General features: G+C 33.0%; 1 protein-coding gene across 1 annotated transcript in view; it reads left to right on the top strand.

Annotated features, from left to right (window-relative positions):
- LOC145242650 (protocadherin gamma-C3-like) overlaps positions 1-17,737 on the top strand; it is a 115,915-nt gene extending 98,178 nt beyond the window's left edge. The window contains exon 3 of the mRNA XM_080105772.1: positions 17,450-17,737. Within this exon, the coding sequence (XP_079961898.1) occupies positions 17,450-17,509 (60 nt within the window). The 3' untranslated portion in view covers positions 17,510-17,737. The remainder of the gene's footprint in view (positions 1-17,449) is intronic.
- The last annotated feature ends 299 nt before the right edge of the window (positions 17,738-18,036 follow it).

Here is an 18,036-nt window from a genome sequence, read left to right as displayed (position 1 = left end):
TAAACAAAAAATAATTTCAATAATTAAACAAAAAATAATTTCAATAATTAAACAAAAAATAATTTCAATAATTAAACAAAAAATAATTTCAATAATTAAACAAAAAATAATTTCAATAATTAAACAAAAAATAATTTCAATAATTAAACAAAAAATAATTTCAATAATTAAACAAAAAATAATTTCAATAATTAAACAAAAAATAATTTCAATAATTAAAAAAAAATAATTTCAATAATTAAAAAAAAATAATTTCAATAATTAAACAAAAAATAATTTCAATAATTAAAAAAAAAAAATTTCAATAATTAAACAAAAAATAATTTCAAAAATTAAACAAAAAATAATTTCAAAAATTAAACAAAAAATAATTTCAATAATTATTATTTAAAATAAGACAGGAAAAAACTTTTCAATGATTATTAAAAAAAAAAAAAAAGAAAGAAAGATCAGAAAAAAAAAACTGAATTAAAAAAGAGTACATGCACAGGGGGGGGTATAGACGTGAGAGAAAAAAAGCGAAAGAAGCTTTTTGCCTTGTCACCGCTTCCGGTAGCGCTACGCCAGAAGTTAGGAAGTATGTTAGCTGACTATCTTATTTTTTTTTCACCCCTTTTTTGCTTTGTTGGATATTCTGAAAAATCACTGAGTGTAGTAGAGGCTAATTATGCCAGTCTACGTTACTCGGGACTTTTTTTAGTTTTCTTTTTCTTTCACCCCCCCCCCACCTCCTCTCTTTTATTAATAACTAGCGGGGAGTACCCGGCGATGCCCGGGTGTCTTGAGGTAAATCAAAACTCGGGGGGGGGGGGGTTAAATAATAATAAAAAAAATGTTTTGATATGTGAGTATGAGAATCGAACCCGTACCCTTGAATTGGAAATTAATGCGTGAAAAAAAAAAGTGCTACGTTAACCATTGAGCCACGGCGACAGACAACGTTAAACAGGTTTGAATTTATTTAAGTATAAAAACAGGCGTGCGCAATAAAAGTTAACTCTGCTGCTTCCATTTGACCTAATTAAGAAGGTCAAAAAGTCACGCTGGACGTTTTTCCCGGCGCAATGCCGAGAACGTCCGTTTGAGTTTAGTTTCCGTTTATTTATACTAAAACGCCCAATCAACACGCGAGAAGCCAAAATAGCAATAATTTTGTAAAAGTCGACGTAAATAAATCTATAAGCTACATGCGTTCCCAAATCCTACATATCTAGGACCTATATAAACAGTTGTAAGCGATAGTAACGACCCCGGGAGCGTGTGTGAGAAAAGCCTTTTGAAGACATACACGAAATGGTCACACACATTTTGCCTTTTATATATATAGATAGAAGAAGAAGATAGATAGATTTGTATTTTCTTTTAACATTTTTTTTATTTTATTTTATTTTTTTTGAAAAATAGGTTGGTTGATTGGTTGGTTGGCCGGTTGTTTTTGTTTTATGGTATATCAACCCTTTTCAGGTTATTTAATGCCGAATCCAGTGATTTTGAAGAAAGATTTTTTAATAGAATATATTTGTTTTTTTTTATTTTTTGTTTTTGTGTTTTTTCAAGTCGGCTTCTATTTAACCCATAGTTAGGACCCTAACAGGTGCTACCACTCCGGGTCAGATTGGACCTGGGAGCAATGGCAATTAAAGGATGGGTCCACACTCCCCAAAGCCTGCAAGCTGGGGCCTCACCATCGGATATAGTTTAAGGTCATATCCAGGACCTTGAAAAATAGGATTGTGAAAATTAATATTACAGTGTCGTGGTATCGGTTCTTCCACTGCGAGAAATGTGACAATGTGGTCGAAAAGTGGGATTGAAAAGTCATTGCCTCCAAGGAGGAACACTGCAAAAGATACCTGTGCAGTTCAGTTGGCATTCCACGACAGAGGTAGCTCAGATGATTAGTAATAAACTAACCCCTTCTCAAAGCCTAGGAGGGTGGACCTAGGACAGCACAGAAGCAGAATTACTCGCAATCAATCAGGGACCAAGTCCTTGCAGGAATGGTCTAATCTCTGTTTATTTCCATAAGGATTTGCTTCGAATTTTGAAGCCAGTGTAAATTACTTTGGGGATTTTGCAGAAAAGTAACAAACAAAAACGGGGGTAAATTTTTTTTTTTTTTTTTAATAACAAATAAATGTTACCAAAGGCAAGTTAAGTTACTCTTCTACCTACCTGGATAAGTTTTCTGTGGTTGAGCATATTTTAAAGCGTCTATTTAATTCAAAATGCAAGTAGTGCCCGGTTGATAAAGTTAGAAAGACAACGTGATGGCCGACATAAGACATTCAACTAGGAAGTCTCGATAATCACTTAAATCGTAAAAACAAAACAAAATACTGAAAGAAATTCACCCAATAAATATCACGATGATGCTTATCGGGTGAATTTCTGTTAGTGTGTTGGGTAAATTTTTACTCTAATGACAACTCAACACTCACCTTTAAAATCACGACTTCTATAGGTTTTCGAGTATGCTGAAAACGAATATTGCATTACATTTGGGGCAGACAAGTAGTTTTCTTGATAAGAAGACATTTTTTCAAATGTATTACTTAATGAATGTCAGTGGCGGTCATCATTTCTTAACATGGAAGGAGAGTGTATTGCAACATGCATGGGCATTAGTACTTGTTCACTTGTTCAGTTGAGAAAAAACATGGCCGCTAGTGAAAACATAATGGATTACATTGGATAATAAAGGTCGTAATACCCAGAAAACTACTTGTTTGTCCCAAATTTAAATATGGTATTCGTTTTCAGCATACCCGAAAACGTTCAACAAAAGTTGTTAATTTAACGGTGAATGTTGAATTGTCGTTTTGAACAACTACTGACACTCTTAAGACGACATGTTTTACTGTCGGTTTAACTTATTTACTCGACACCACTTGTTTTTCAAACTGAATAAAAGTTTTAAAATACGTTAAAATAAAAAAAAATAAAAAACTTATCCAGGTTCGTAGAAGAGTAATTTATCTTGCATTCGGGAACATTTATTTGTTATATATTTGTTTTATTTTTGTTTTTGCTTTTTTTCGCTTGTTTGTTTTTTCTGCTAAATTACTGTTACTCCTTTTTGACAGTTTAAAATCCCCCCAATTTTTTTTTTCATTTCAAAAAGTCTTAGAATTAGATTTTTTTTTCTTTTTAACAAAAGATAAAAATGGCTGACCTGTTTACGAATAAATAGAAATACAAAGAAAGAGGAGAGAGAAGAGGAACATAAATAGAGTTGGAAGAGGCAGAGAGAAGGAAGAAAAGGAAAGAGAGAGGGGGAGAGAATATGAAGAGCAAGAAAGAAGGGGGAGATGGGTAGAAGTGAGAGATTAAAACGGTTTCATTGTTTATGATAGACAGAACTGTAAAAGGAGAGAGAGGGGAGGGTGAAGAGAGAGGGAAAGAGAGAAGTACATTGGGAAGGAAAGAAGAAAAAAGGAGGAGAGAGAGAGGAAAGAAAAAAGAAGTTGGAGAGATAGAGAAGGTGAGAGAGGGGATGGGGAGGTGGAGAGGAAAGAACGGGGAGGTGGAGAGGAAAGAACGGGGTGGTAGGAGAAGTCGAGAGAGAGAGAGACAGACAGAGAGAGACGGGAGAAAGAGAGAAAATAAGGGAAGAGAGAGAGAGATATATGGAAAGGGGATAGAGAGATGGAGAAGATGCGAAGAGCGACGAAAGAGAAAGAGGAAAATAAATAGAGATTAAAGTAACTTACATGTTTACGAAGAAACGGAAATGCATTCTGGCGGATTTAATTCCGTAATTAAATTATATTTCAAAATAGGATTCTTTTTAAATTTCGTTTTTATTCCATACTAGCAGTTCAGCCCGGCTTTGCTTAGGCCCTATGTATTGTTCATAACTTTATGTGCATATATATATATATATATATATATATATATATATATATATTAAAAAGTTTGACTCATGTCCAGGTAACCTACATCTAAAATTTCAAGTGTTTAGACCCAAGATTGGCAGAGGAGAGAGTCTGCAAAGGTCAACTCTTTCAACTTTGACCCTTTGGCAGCCATATTTATGCCCAAAAACTGATTAAAAAAAAACTTGCTGCATGTCTGAATGCCCTTTATGTAAATTTTCAAATGTTTAGACCCAAAATTTGCTGAATAGTTTGCTAGAGACCGCAAAGGTCAAATCTTTTGAACTTGACCCCTTTTTTTCGACCAAAAACCGATTAAAAAGCTTGCTCTTTGTCTGAATACCTTTCATGTAAAATTTCAAATATTTAGACCAAAAATTGGTTGAGTAATTTCGTAGAGACACAGAGGTCAATTTTTTTTTTTTTTTTACTTTGACCCCAATTTTGACCCCTTAACATTTCTTGTTTTGGGCTCAAATTAATTATAAAGTTAGATCCATATCCAAGTAACCTATATCTAAAATTTCAAGTGTTTAGACCCAAAATTGTCAGAGGAGTTTGGTAGAGTTTTCAAATGTCAAATCGTTGAACTCTGAACCCTTGTCATGCCAAATTTCTGGCCAAAAACCGATCAAAAATATTTCCCCAAATCTCAATACCGCTTATGTCAAATCTCGAGTCAATAGACTGAAAATTGACAGAGTAGTTTGGTAGGGAAATGTACACACACAGACACACAGAGAAAATTTCACTTCTATAGATATATAGATAGATTATTGCGATTGTGATTAAAATAAATATCTAGTAGCTATAATATTATTTGGAATTTTCGAACATCTGTTCTCATTTTAAATGTTATTTTCACAATGTTTCGGCCAATATAACCCCCGACCTTCTTTAGGTGTATCTCGTTGAACTTGGAAATGTTTTTGTCGCATTGGGGAATTTGGACAGAATTTCGAACGGAACAAGTACTTGGAAAAATCAACTGTAAAACTGGTTTTCTCCTGAAAGTTGAAGGTTAGGTTCACTTCTCAGAGTGGGCGACCAAAAAATACAATTGCGAATTACTTAGGACCTCTATCCAGTCATGCCTGACGGAACGAAAGCATGCTACCCCCGTGAAGCAAATAAAAGGTTTCGTTTGAAATTCCAAATTCCCCGAGTTTGACCAGATACATCTGAAGAAGGTCAAACGTTACATCGACCGAAACGTTGTGAAAATGACACTCAAGATGAGAACAGTAGTCCGATGAATCCAAATAATGCGAATAACCAATCCTCATCTCAAAAATTCAGAAACGTAATATGCAATAGTTAATACAGGGTAACCCGGATATAAGAGACTTCGTACCCTGTTCATACAGCTCTCTTATATCCGGATTACCTTGTACATTAACACAGGCTCTAATTTTGGATCGGAGTAAATTTTCTTATATCCGGGTTACAAAGTATATTAAAAACAACGATTTAATTTTTACGGTGATCAGAAGAATATGCAGCGCACGCACACACGCACACAATTGAAGCTATCATAATTTTATTCATATAGAAATTAGCGACCGATGCTTGTACAAAAGAAAGTGATGGATAGACTTTTTTTTTAAATAAGATTGCAGAAACAAGGGACGTAACTCAGATTGTTTATTTTAGATTACTTTGCTTATTATTCGTTATTTAATTTAAATTATTTTTCTTTTATTTAATTTTTTTTTCTATAAATTTACGAAAACAGAACTAGAAATTATTGAACTTTTAATATAATTAATATAATAAAAATACTGTTTTTGCTGTTTATTGTTTAACTAAATTGGTACTTATGCACTTATTGTACCGCGCTGAAATAATGAGGCTATTATTTAGAAAGCCATTAGCATGAGAAGGGGAGTTTTTTTTGTTGTTTTTTTTAAAACTATTCTGTACTTTCACCTAACGATAAAAATATATTTCCCTTGTTTCATAATTCATCTCCCTTGTTTGATATGTCGCCTTTCTTTGTAAAAGCACCATTAGCGACACCATCAACTGGCGAATCGCATGCTGTTTTAATAAGAGAAAAAACAGGTCGGTCTGTCCGTTTACGTATAACAGGAAAAAGCAGATGAGGCTGCTGTTTTTCGAAGCATCATTTCAAATCCGTTTTCCTCAACTGATTTATCTCCCTTTAAACACGGGAAAGTACGCACGCACAGGCGAACTCGGTCCGTGTAAAATTAATTACTTCAGGTTATTATTTAGAATTCGACTTAATAATAATTAAAAGAATACCGAATGTACGTACTAGTTATAGAACGCATATTTCGAATTCCAAAAAATACCAAAAAATTGATCGAGTAGTTTTTTTTTTTTCAATTAAAAACATCAAATTTTACAATTTTTTGCGATTAAAATTTTTTTGGCGACCACTGTTTAGAAATAAGGGGGAGACAACTCAATTCGACCTATCGAAACCAAAATCAGCCTTGTAATGAATACAATTTACTCTTAAAATCACTAAAAATCGCAAAAAATGATTTTCTATATAAAATTTAAGGAAACTTAAAAAATCCAGGCGATTTAAAAAAAAAGAGACTATTTTAGTAAAATAGAGTTACCTCCCTTAGAGCAATTAGTTAAGATTCCGAATTGCCAAAATACCAGAAAAAGAAAATATAAAATTTCACAAATTGTTGTTAATTTTAACTACAAGTGGGGGGGGGGGGATCTGGAAAACGAAGCGATAAAGAAAAAATTAAAACAAACGTAAATATTACTGGAGTCCAGAATTTTATACTAATTTCCCACACCTCTAATAAAAAACAATACGATTCTAATTTTTTAAAAACGATTATATGTAAACAGCAAACTGTTATTAAAAGTAAGAATCATACAAAAAAGTATATTTAAACTTTAGAGTAAGGGGGTTTGCACTTGCATATAAATTTAACGTAAAATTATCTCTCATTTGTAAGATCAGATAACGTTTTTAAAGACATGTAACCAATTTTGGGTACTTGTTGTACACTGTACAGTTTAATCAAGATATTAAAAAAATATCGAAAAAAGGTTATATTGTACGTATCCGTTTTGGACTGAAGATCTCCGGAAACAAAATTTAATTTAATTTGATTTGATCGAGTATTTTTTTTTGTTTTTTTTCTTTTGTTTACAGCGGAATAACACGTTCTTATGAGAGCGGGTTGAAGTCAGCCATTATGGAATTTGTTAAACATGCCACGGGGAGATAACTCAATGTAAAGTGCCGAGATCCCCTCCCCATCTTTAATACTAGCTTTTCTTCCTAAAATTCGAACCTTTTGCTCGGTATCATAACAAATTGTTTTTGTTTTTTTGCTGTAAAAAAAAAAAAAAAAAAAAAAATACTTGATGAAATTAAGTGATTTTTTTTTTTTTCGGAGAACTTCATTCCATAACGGATACGTACAATACAACTTTTTTTTTTTTTTTCGATATTTTCATTTTTTAATGTCTTGATTAAACTGTACAAGTACCCAATTTTGTTTTAAAATTTGGACATTTTCTTATTTTCTTGGAGATCAACGTTTTATGTGCATACGTGTGTGTTCTGTGAAGGGAGGGGTAACATTTTTTTTTTGTTGTTAAAAAAAAAATTAAAAGAAAACATTAAATGTCTTTTTTTCCTCAATAATGCGAGAGAAAGAGAAAGGTCAATCCTGAATGAACGGCCGGCCACGTATTTATCTCCCTTTAAACTGTTTCCTTTTTACTTCAGTCGAAAGTCTCAAAAAATCAAAGGACTCTTTGCTAGGGCTAACACATGATCTCTATATGAGCCACATATATATTCGACTATTCCATTAAATCTCCTTTATACCTCCAATATTAAGTTAGTAAAGAAGTTAAGAACATACTTTTCCTATCCCCAATTGACCATTTAAATACATTATAGAATATCTTTGTTATGGTCTCTTGGTCTTACTGGATTTCAGGACAAAAATTCATCTAGTCTGGTGGTCTTGAGGTAATATCACTTGGAGAAAGTGCACCATTCCTCATAAACGCCATATCGAGATTTTATTTGGGGCACACATACTATGTGATTTTGAATATTTAGTAAGGGTTTACTTGAAGGGCAAAGTATCCTAAAGTCAAGTTATCCTGATAAACCTCTGTACAAAGAGATACTGTCTAGTAGGCATTCAAGTTTTCTCCAATAGGCATTCAAGCTCAGAGATTGTGTCTTCATAAAAGACAAAGACCTCTGGTGTATAAGAAGGTGTAGCAGAAACAAATAGAACTCTTTTCTTGTGCATCAGTGCCTCCCCTGACTGTGCGGTATCGCACATACTGACCAATCAGAGGCATAGCACAGGGACCTTCCTTACCCCCTAAGGAACTCTAACTGCTTCCGTTCCGGACGAGAAAAACTCCTTCTTTTCCAGCCAGACGCCAAAGAGAGCGGACCTGTTTTCTCACTCTCTCTCTCTCTCTCTCTCTGCCTACACCTGTATCGACGATTCCCACTTGGGAATAACTACCGTGCAAAGGCAGACGAGTTTTATCCTAGTTATATCTTTTTGCCATCTTACCCTGACTCGTTTCAATAAACCTTTTCCCTGTTAAGTTTTACGAAGTTGTTTGTTCATTTATTCAGTAGCTTATGTTGAATTATTTATTTTATTAGGGAATGCCCGAAAAGCACTAACTCAACTCCCTAAAAAGGTTAAGGGTTAGGAAGAGGATAATATTATAAAACACTGCATTAATTTTTTTTTTTTTTTTTTACATAGGCATCACCACTTATCAAGGCCAAGAGGCCACTTGAGGATAAGGGTTAAAGAGTGTACAGTAGAAATTGGACACTATAGTAATCGTTAGTAAATGGAAATTTGGTAAATTTGTTAACTTATATGGAACGGCTTATCAAAAATTTGTTTACGTTAGACTTGACTATGACCGTTTTGTACGAATTTTTTTTTTTTTTTTAAATTTCAAGGAAAGATTCACTTTATATTATCATGGCCAATAGTGCAGCTCACATTGGAAGAGATATAGGCACAATAATCATATATATCTATGTATGCATGTAGCAGTTCAGTTGAACCTGAAATCATAAAAATTAGTCAGTCATCTCATAATATGTATAGCAATAACATACTAAATTTTCAAGAGTCTACAACAATTTTAAATACTTGTACAGAAAAAGTCTGGAAACTTATTGAAGGCACCTCGTACACTTATGTATTTACGATAATAAAAGTATAAATTAAATCCGACGGTATGATTTAAAAGTGGAAAAAAGGAAGACCTAATAACTCAATGTTTCACCCACTCTTTCATAGGCTTTATCAAGAGCAAAGAAATAAAAAGAAGACCTAAAACTGGCATAAAGAGAGTTCTGTTCTTTAAAATAACCAATCCATTTAAAGCAAATTAATACCTTACACACTCGAGGTAAACGTCCAGTTCTCTCCAGTAGCCATTCAAGTTCTCTCCAGTAGCCATTCAAGTTTCTATCTTGTTATATGTCCTTAAAAAACACTATCTGGTCCACAACCTTGTGTTCATTTTACATTTTAAATAAAATATGCGAATGTAATTCTCCACTTCAAAGTCTAAAATATTGTTTGTTCTTTTTGTCTTTGATATTTTATTTCGTTTTTACCGCCAATCTTTTCAGACTGTTTACACGTAATTGCCTAAAAAGTAGAATCTTGCTTTTCTTTTGGTGTGAATTAATATAGAGTGCAGAGCACCAGTTTTATGCTAACTTTTTGGCAAAGAATTTAATTTAATTTTCAATTAGTAAACATACCCATCCCACAACGTTTTCATAATGTTTCGGTCATTCAATAAAAGCAACAGAACAGATCAATGGGTCGCTGAGGTTAGCAGGATTCCCCCAGGTTTGGAGGGACCTGGTCTATCTGTCTGATTGTTCAGAAACACTGTGGAAACCCCTCAGTGGGAGATTAACCAACCAAGGTTGATGCCCTGGTTGTGAAAGTCCAGAGTGTGATTTGTCAATCATATCGCTTCCACCACTCTGAAATCGATGAACCCATCACCTAACTGTGCTGACATCAACTGCATTGACTTCATAAATGTTTAATAGGCGCCGGTGAATGTTGATCGGTTCAAATTTTTCTGCATGGAGGAATACAATGATGCATCTCTCCTGAAGTATGGCGATGAGGGGTTACTTTCTTAGAGTCTCACACCCTCAATATCTGCAACAGAGAGATGAAGCTTTCAAGTAATGAATGCATAAGTTCAGTAATTATAACAATGCAAATTGCAATCCCTCTGATCCATTCAGGCGGAATAAAAAATAGGCGGCATTACTTTTGGAATGCAAAGTTTTATGTTGTAACTAATGAGACTGACATACTGCTATGTTGCGAATTTTGTCGCATATACAAAAAGGAACGAAAAAGGAATGAGAATTATTTACCTCCTCAAACACATCTTTCTCCTCTGCCCAGCCCATTCCTCTCTAGTTGTGCACACGCACACAAAAAAACTCTCCTTTATATAATAGATTCCTCGTGGAATTAGCCAGCCTTTTCTTTTCCAAATCAGTACATAATAACACTGAAAAGCCGACCCCCATGCCTGGCGAAAGCCAGCCTACTTGATCCTCAGAAAATTAATATATTTTTTTTTCTAAATTTTAGATGTTATATATCCGGAGCAACACTGATCAAGAATATACTAACTTTGTTGTTTGTTTTGTAGTTTGGGCTTTTAGTTAGATGTGAACACACATGCATACATATATACATACAGACAGACACTGCTCTTCACAGAATAAATGATGCAGATTTTATGCAGATTATTCCTTGATTTAAATTAAAAAAAAATAAAATCATCTATAATATAAATCTCACCTGTCTGTTTAAATTTATGTATATATGTATGTCTGTATTCTGCCTAAAACTTTCGATGTAGGCGACGAATTTTCACGAGATCAGTATCGTTCTGAAGCTCGTCCCTTCGGACGACAAATATCAAAAAATTGGCCAAAAACATTAGTTCCTTCACCTTCAATTGGGCACTTTTCTACAGGGAGGGGTCGCTTTTTTCGCCGATATTTTCGAAAGTAATCTCCTCTTTTCGATTGTCTAGCCTTAATTTAAACCTACGTCACTTCCGGTTTGGCGATGGGCGCAACAGCAAACATGCCACGATTCTTTTTTTTTTTCACTTTCTTTTCCTTCTTTGTGGTACAGATTTGAGCCTATTTTTATTTATTTTATTTTATTTTTTTTTTGCTCAACCAACACCCTTACACACACCTCCATTTTCTTTTCCGCCTTCACGTCACGGGTTCGAGCCTGTCTGCATACTACAACTTTTTTTTTTTTTTTACTTTGCTCAACACACACCTACAAGCACCTAGCAACGCCGGGCACCCAGGCTAGCTTAAAGAAATCGAAGGCAGTTGTAACATAGTTTCGGTTACAGACAGGCAACCAAAGACAGTGAGTGAAGCACGATATCCGTGACACATTCTTTAAGAAGTGTTTTCAAGCCTACCTATTCTTAACGTAAGGTGAACGATTCGCACATGCATAGTCCTGAAACAGTTGACAAGCAGATAAAACTTTGATGACAACCAAGTAACAAATTTTTAAATTTTTTTCCACATGTTTGAATATCCTATTCGTTGAGTATATAGGTTGAGAAATGTCCTCACACATAGATATTCTCACTTTTATAGATAAATGGATAAGTAGAATTTTTTATCACTTGCCTCTTCATCCAATTGATCAATTAACAATTACTTTTAATTACCAATGTCTGTATTCATGCCTACGTTCGTTTTTACTTTAATTGAACTAATCCAGTGTAGCTCGCAAGATATCTAATGCAATATTAATCTTTATTTTTTATGTAAAAGTCCGTTTTCTTCATTTGGATATTTTTTTCTTCTCATTCTTTTCCTTATAGAATTATTTTTTGTTTAGCTTGAGTCTGAGACAATTTTTTTTTTTGTTTCAATACGCTCATCCATCAATGACACACAAATGAAATGGCTCAAGTCCAAGACGACGTCTGCAAGTAAAGAAAAAAAAATGCCTAAAAATACTTAATTAAGCACAAAAAAGATTAATTATTCAAAATGCAGTCCCCCCACCCCTTAATTAGTCTCTCATTCCTTTCTTTATGCCATTTGCTTTGTTCAACTCGGAACTAACGTATTGGATATAAAAAGAAGAATTAAGGCTGATTATTTTTTTTTTTATTCAATAATGGTTTGTTTTTTTGCTACAGATGTACTTAATACAATATCATATCATATCATATCATATATATATATATATATATATATATATATATATATATATATATATATATATATATATAGTTGAAATGGTAATTAATAAAAACTGAAGAAAGTGCTCAATACTGTTGTAGAGCAAATATGCGTTTTATTTTTACTGTAAAAGTCTGAGGAAGCTACAGACGGCAAAAAAAAAAAAAAACGGCCGGGTAGCTGAAACAATAATGTAACTTAACAGAAAGATACGGTAATAAAAAATAAAACGTATATATATATATATATATATATATATATATATATATATATATATATATATATGTATTTGTAGTCATCGACATACAGTCCTGTTTCGTTGTATCACAATTCATCAGTGCTGCTAAACTAGCATCTCTCCCAAGCCAAGGATTGAACCTAGAACCGTCGTGTTGACAGCCGGCAGTTCTCCAACTCGACCATGGAATCGACGCCCGTAAATAACTCGTCGGAATGCCTATTTAAATAGACACCCGCCACCACTTTTATAGTGCTCAAATCGCCTGTTCGTAAACAAAAACAACGAGCTTCGCATTTTCAGCCAATTAAGTAGCGGCTGAGATTATTTTCGACAGTGCTCTACCCAAAGAGGGGGGGGGCTTATATAAGAACAAGTAGTTAATAAAACATGTTAAAAAACACTTTGAAAAAGTTTTAAAAACATATTAAATTTCAAAAAGGAAGCACAAAATAAGTGGATAGTCCTATTTCTTATTTGGTTTTATCGAGCTTTTACATCTGGTTGAGATTACTTTATAAATATTAACTCTTCCATATTTATAATATGCTTTAGTTTTGCCATCTTGGATTATTTTGGTAAATTTAACTGCAATGCTTTATATATATATATATATATATATATATATATATATATATATATATATATATAGTAATGTGATTGATAATTTAAAATTTAAAAATCAAATTATAATTAAATTAAAAATCCGTTTCATAAGAAGGAACAACAACAAAATCAATTATTTGTACGATCGTTTCGGAAAACAGTGTTTTTATTGTGGTAGACATCAAGTTACGGACAATAATTATTACATATAGTTTTTTAATAAACAAGGTTTCCTCGTCAGCAAATTGTGAAGGGTTTTTAAATTATAAACCGTGGCGTCTTTAAATCAAAAGTATGCTAACGGAAATAATTTATTGCACGGGCGTCCCTTTTGAAAATTCATCATTCGATAAGGTGAAAAGCTATAGCAAACATCTATATGAGTACTTTAACCATAGTTCCTGATTTCAAAAGGCGAAAAATTAAAAGATACATCTGCCTTACTTTTAATGCTAGGTTTATTTATGGTGTCTTTTAAATTTAATAAAAACCCTTCACGGGCTTGAAACCGTCGGTACCGACTACCGATATAAATGTAAATTCCTATATATATTATACAAAAAATATATTGCTCTTATTTCGAGAAAGGTTTTTTCCCTAATAATAGAGCACTGTATGGGATTTCTTTTTCTACAAAAAAGTACAAGTATATATATATATATATATATATATATATATATATATATATATATATATATATATATATATATCACAAATAGATGACAAAAGTCTACCACTTATTCCTTTAAGTAAGTTGACATGCACAATTCTTGACAGCACCTGTTTCGTAGTGCAAAATCATTCTTGTAATTATTATGTCAATGATTAAATTTATTTCGCCTTTAACTCATTGGAAGAAAAGGCACTTATCAATTTTAAAAGACGCTGGGCAACCTACTAGTATCATTATAAATATAAATGTTATCTTTAAAATTGGAACTTATCAAAACTATTCCAAAGTTCAACAAAGTTTTTATGCTGCAGTTCAAGCTTAAGCTTGGATTCAAGTTTACTCTTTTAGCTTCGCGGATTACCGTTACATGAATTAATTGTTTGGCTACTTGACTGATTAGTTGATTGATTGGCTAATTGACGGATTGATTTTAATGTGTTATTCTTCCTTCTGTTAAGAATAAGTAGGTTTGAAAATTACATGTTAAAGATCGTAGTAAGCTGGCCTAATAGTTATCGTACTTGACTCACTGTCTTTGGGTTTTGATTTCGATCTCAGCTCGGGTATTTTTTTACTTACAAGAAGTGAACTATTTAGAAAAAAAAACATAATATTTGAATGCACATGTTTCAGTTTCTTTCCGGTTTTTTTTTAATTTATTGTTGTAAATGAATTTAACGTTACGTTTAATATCTACGGTATTTCTGTTTACAATAAGTAAGAAACCTGCATTAATTAAAATATAATATTTATGTGTATTTTACGACTTGACAACGCCGGGTGGCCTGTTAGAAAAATTATGACTCCTTGGGGGCACTCAATGTGCTCAAGTTAGATTGTTTGTATCGAGGAAAAGAGTTTGTAAAGTGAGTTTAATTATTTTTGTTTTTTAAATATTTAGTTGTAAATAAATCCGTGAGATGTTTTTTTTTTTTTTTTAATATCAGTTGTAAATAAATCTGTGAGAAGTAAAGTCTTGTTCACACAAGTATAAGATGAATGCCTAATATAATTTATGCGGGTTAGCAGCAAACGTGGTAGCTCGGTTAAGCAACATTCAGTACACGAATAAAGGATTGCTGTTTTCAGATTACATAGTAGATTAACTCAAAATGTTGTCACTTTTAGGCCACCGTATTATTCAGGGTTTGATACATTCTCTCTGGAGTGATAAGTCATGGTCTGAGGTGTCTATGGATGCCGAGAATGTTGCCCCAGAAGGTCAGATGAAAGATTTCACCCAGAAAGCTGTCTCCAAAGGTCAGATTAAAGATTACTCACGGAATAACGTTTACTACGCGGAGATGCGAAGGCAGAAGTGGAGAATATGGATGTAAAACATTTTCCTGCGAACGGCTTTGGCAAGACAATACAAGAATTCCAGGAAAGAATGGTAGCTGTCTTAAGATTTTCAGCCGATCAATTCTTAGACACACGAGAACCTGAAAACTAGTGAAAAGATTTTGCTTTTTTTTATTCCAATCTACATGGTGGAATTTATTGCCCTAAAGAAAGCAACACTACAGCCTTATTTTAAAACTTTTATCGAAAAAAAAAAAATTCGATTCAGGTAACTTGATAGTATAACAGAGTTAATACCTATTCAATGTAGCCGTCTTCAGCTTCAATCACCACCTCAGTACCGGTCCGCAACTGGGAGCATGCCTTTTCCACAAGTGTCGGTGGGAGCTATGTGAATACTCGGCGAATGGTGGTGATCAGGCTGGTTCTGGTGTTGTGGGAGGTCATGTCAATGATGTTCTCGACGTATGACCAAACAAAGTAGTCCAGCAGGTTCAGGTCAGGGGAGGAGAGAGGCCAGTGAGAGAAGGGTACAAAGTCGTAGCACTCCTACTGAAGCAAAGCCTTAGTATGTTTGGACTCGTGGGTCGGCCCCAAGTCTTGCTGCCACACCTAGGGTCTGCCAGCGGCCACTTGATTCCACCAGGGGATCACCAGACTCTTCAGCACATCCAGGTACACTTTGGTGTTAAATTTCAAGCCGACTACGAAGATGTGAGATGGTATGATGTGACCCTTGCTTAGACACCAATTAAGGAAGATTCTTTTAATGCCAATTTTTATTTAAGATCGCTAAAACTTAAACCAAAAATTGTAAATTAAAAATCATTTCATGGATTATGACAAAAAATGAAATTAAGATTCTAGATAGAAGATTTGGTAGCTTTATACGTAAATCCGTAGTTTTCCCTAAAAATGGCAGCCGACTGTGACGTCATGTAATCGTTTCTTATTTTTAGAACGGTTATTCGAAACGTTTGTCCCTTAGAAAATATTTAGTTTTCTTATTCTAGTTTTATTGTCCAAATATAATTAGGTGCTTTTTTTTTTTGTAGCTGGATCTGTAATATAATACTTTAAATCAACGAACGATTAAGTGACGTCACAATTCAGTGAAAAACTACAAATTTACTGCTTTCTATATCTTAGTATTCTTGAACGGTTATACTCAAGTAAAGTCCCCCCATCCCTACGCTTTCTGCGAGCCTGTTTCCGGAAGTGGTGAGGACTCAGAATAGTCCCTCCTATTTTTCTTCTTTCTTTTTCTTTTCAATATTGTTTTTTCCATGTGAGTTCACTTGAAGTCATGAACTATTTTGTTTATGACATAATGCCAGAGACAAAAGTTCAAATAACGAATTTTATTTATTTTTTGTTTTATTTAAAAAGGAAATCGTTTCATAAACATGTTTTTTTATAAAAGTTCAAATAAAATGTTTTCAAGGAAATAAAGCTCTTAAATTATATTTTTTAGTGTTTACATGTAACTGCGATGCGATGCCTCCGTTCAATCTCAAGAGACAATGGATACTCCCTGTAAGAGTAGCTGTGCGTGTAATTGTGAGGCAAGGTTTGCGTAAGTACCAACCACACTCTCTTGAATTGGTACCGCTTGAGTCCAATAGCAAAGAAACGTGCTAGACGATTGGAAAATGCCGAGATTAGCGGAGCGCACATGCAGCACCTGGAATTCTTAAATGGTTCAACCATTTTAGTACTGACCAGGCCCAACATTGCTTAACTTCGGTGATCTAACGGGAACCGGTGTGTCAACGATGATTATGCCGCATTACATGTAAAGACATAAATTAAAGCAGATATTCATATATATAGCTTATCAAAGCAGATATTCATAAAAAAAAGAATGCTTAATATTTTTTAATTAAAACTTTTTTATTCCCCCGGGCAACGCCGGGAAACGAAACCTGCTACTTTATTATAAAAGTGCAAATAAAGACTAATTTTGTTATTTTATTTTTATAATTTTCAATAATTTACATTTTTTTTAAATTTCAATAAATCAAATATTGATTCGTGATAGAACACCTTTCTATATAAGAAAAAAAAAAAAAAAAAAAAAAGAACGGAAAAAAAAAAAAAAGAACGGAAACAGGCTCGCAGAAAGCATCGGAGACTTTACATGTAACCAAAACTGCTACAAAACATTCTTTTCGTTGAATTAATTGTATTATTAATTAGCAGAATACCCGTCCTAGGATATATTTATTATTTATAGTATTTATATATATATATATATATATATATGTTTTTATTATTTATATACTTTTTAAATTTTATTTTTGTATTTTGTGTCAAATGAAACATCTGCTTGGGGGGGGGGGGCTGAAATAAGTTTTTTTTTTGTTTTTTTTTTTTGTTTTTTTGTTTTCGTTGTTTTCAAATTGATAATTCGCATTGTCACTCAAATTAATTTTTTTTTTCTTCTTCATCTGTTCTTTGTGATGCTATAGGAGCAAGGCAGTTCACAGAGCTTTTCGAGAGACCATTCACAGAAGAAATTCTCTACATAGGAAAAACATGAATGTCATTCCAAGGAAATCGGAAGAAGAAAAAAAAAAAACAGGAAGCCGAAACCAAACCAAAACCAAAGTAAAACCGTCATCCAACAAAACCTTAGAGGAAGGTCGTGAGTAAAATATATAGAGACGGGGGAAAAAAAGAAACTTCATAAAAAGACAACACATTCCAATGATAGTATAAATACTTTGCAATAATATTTTATATATATATATATATATATATATATATATATATATATATATATATATATATATATATATATATATATATATATATACTTTTTTTACATTCGTGTTTGCTTGGATATTACCATTAAGTAAACGGTTAATTTAGTCCACAGGGCTGAGAATAAACAAAGAAAATAAAAAATAAGACGCATATAAAATTCTATAAGAGTCAATTTTATTTTCATATATTTTTTGTGGTTTATGCCCAGCCTCGTGAACTTAATTAATCGTTTATTTAATGATATTACTTGCACAAACACACAACTGTAAAAACAAAAAAAGTGTGAAAT

This window comes from Euprymna scolopes, chromosome 21 (genome assembly GCF_053919585.1).
Source record: "Euprymna scolopes isolate OS-2025 chromosome 21, ASM5391958v1, whole genome shotgun sequence".
Classification (NCBI taxonomy): domain Eukaryota; kingdom Metazoa; phylum Mollusca; class Cephalopoda; order Sepiida; family Sepiolidae; genus Euprymna; species Euprymna scolopes.
Note: the sequence above shows the minus strand (reverse complement) of the source record. Positions and strands in the feature narration are given on the sequence as shown.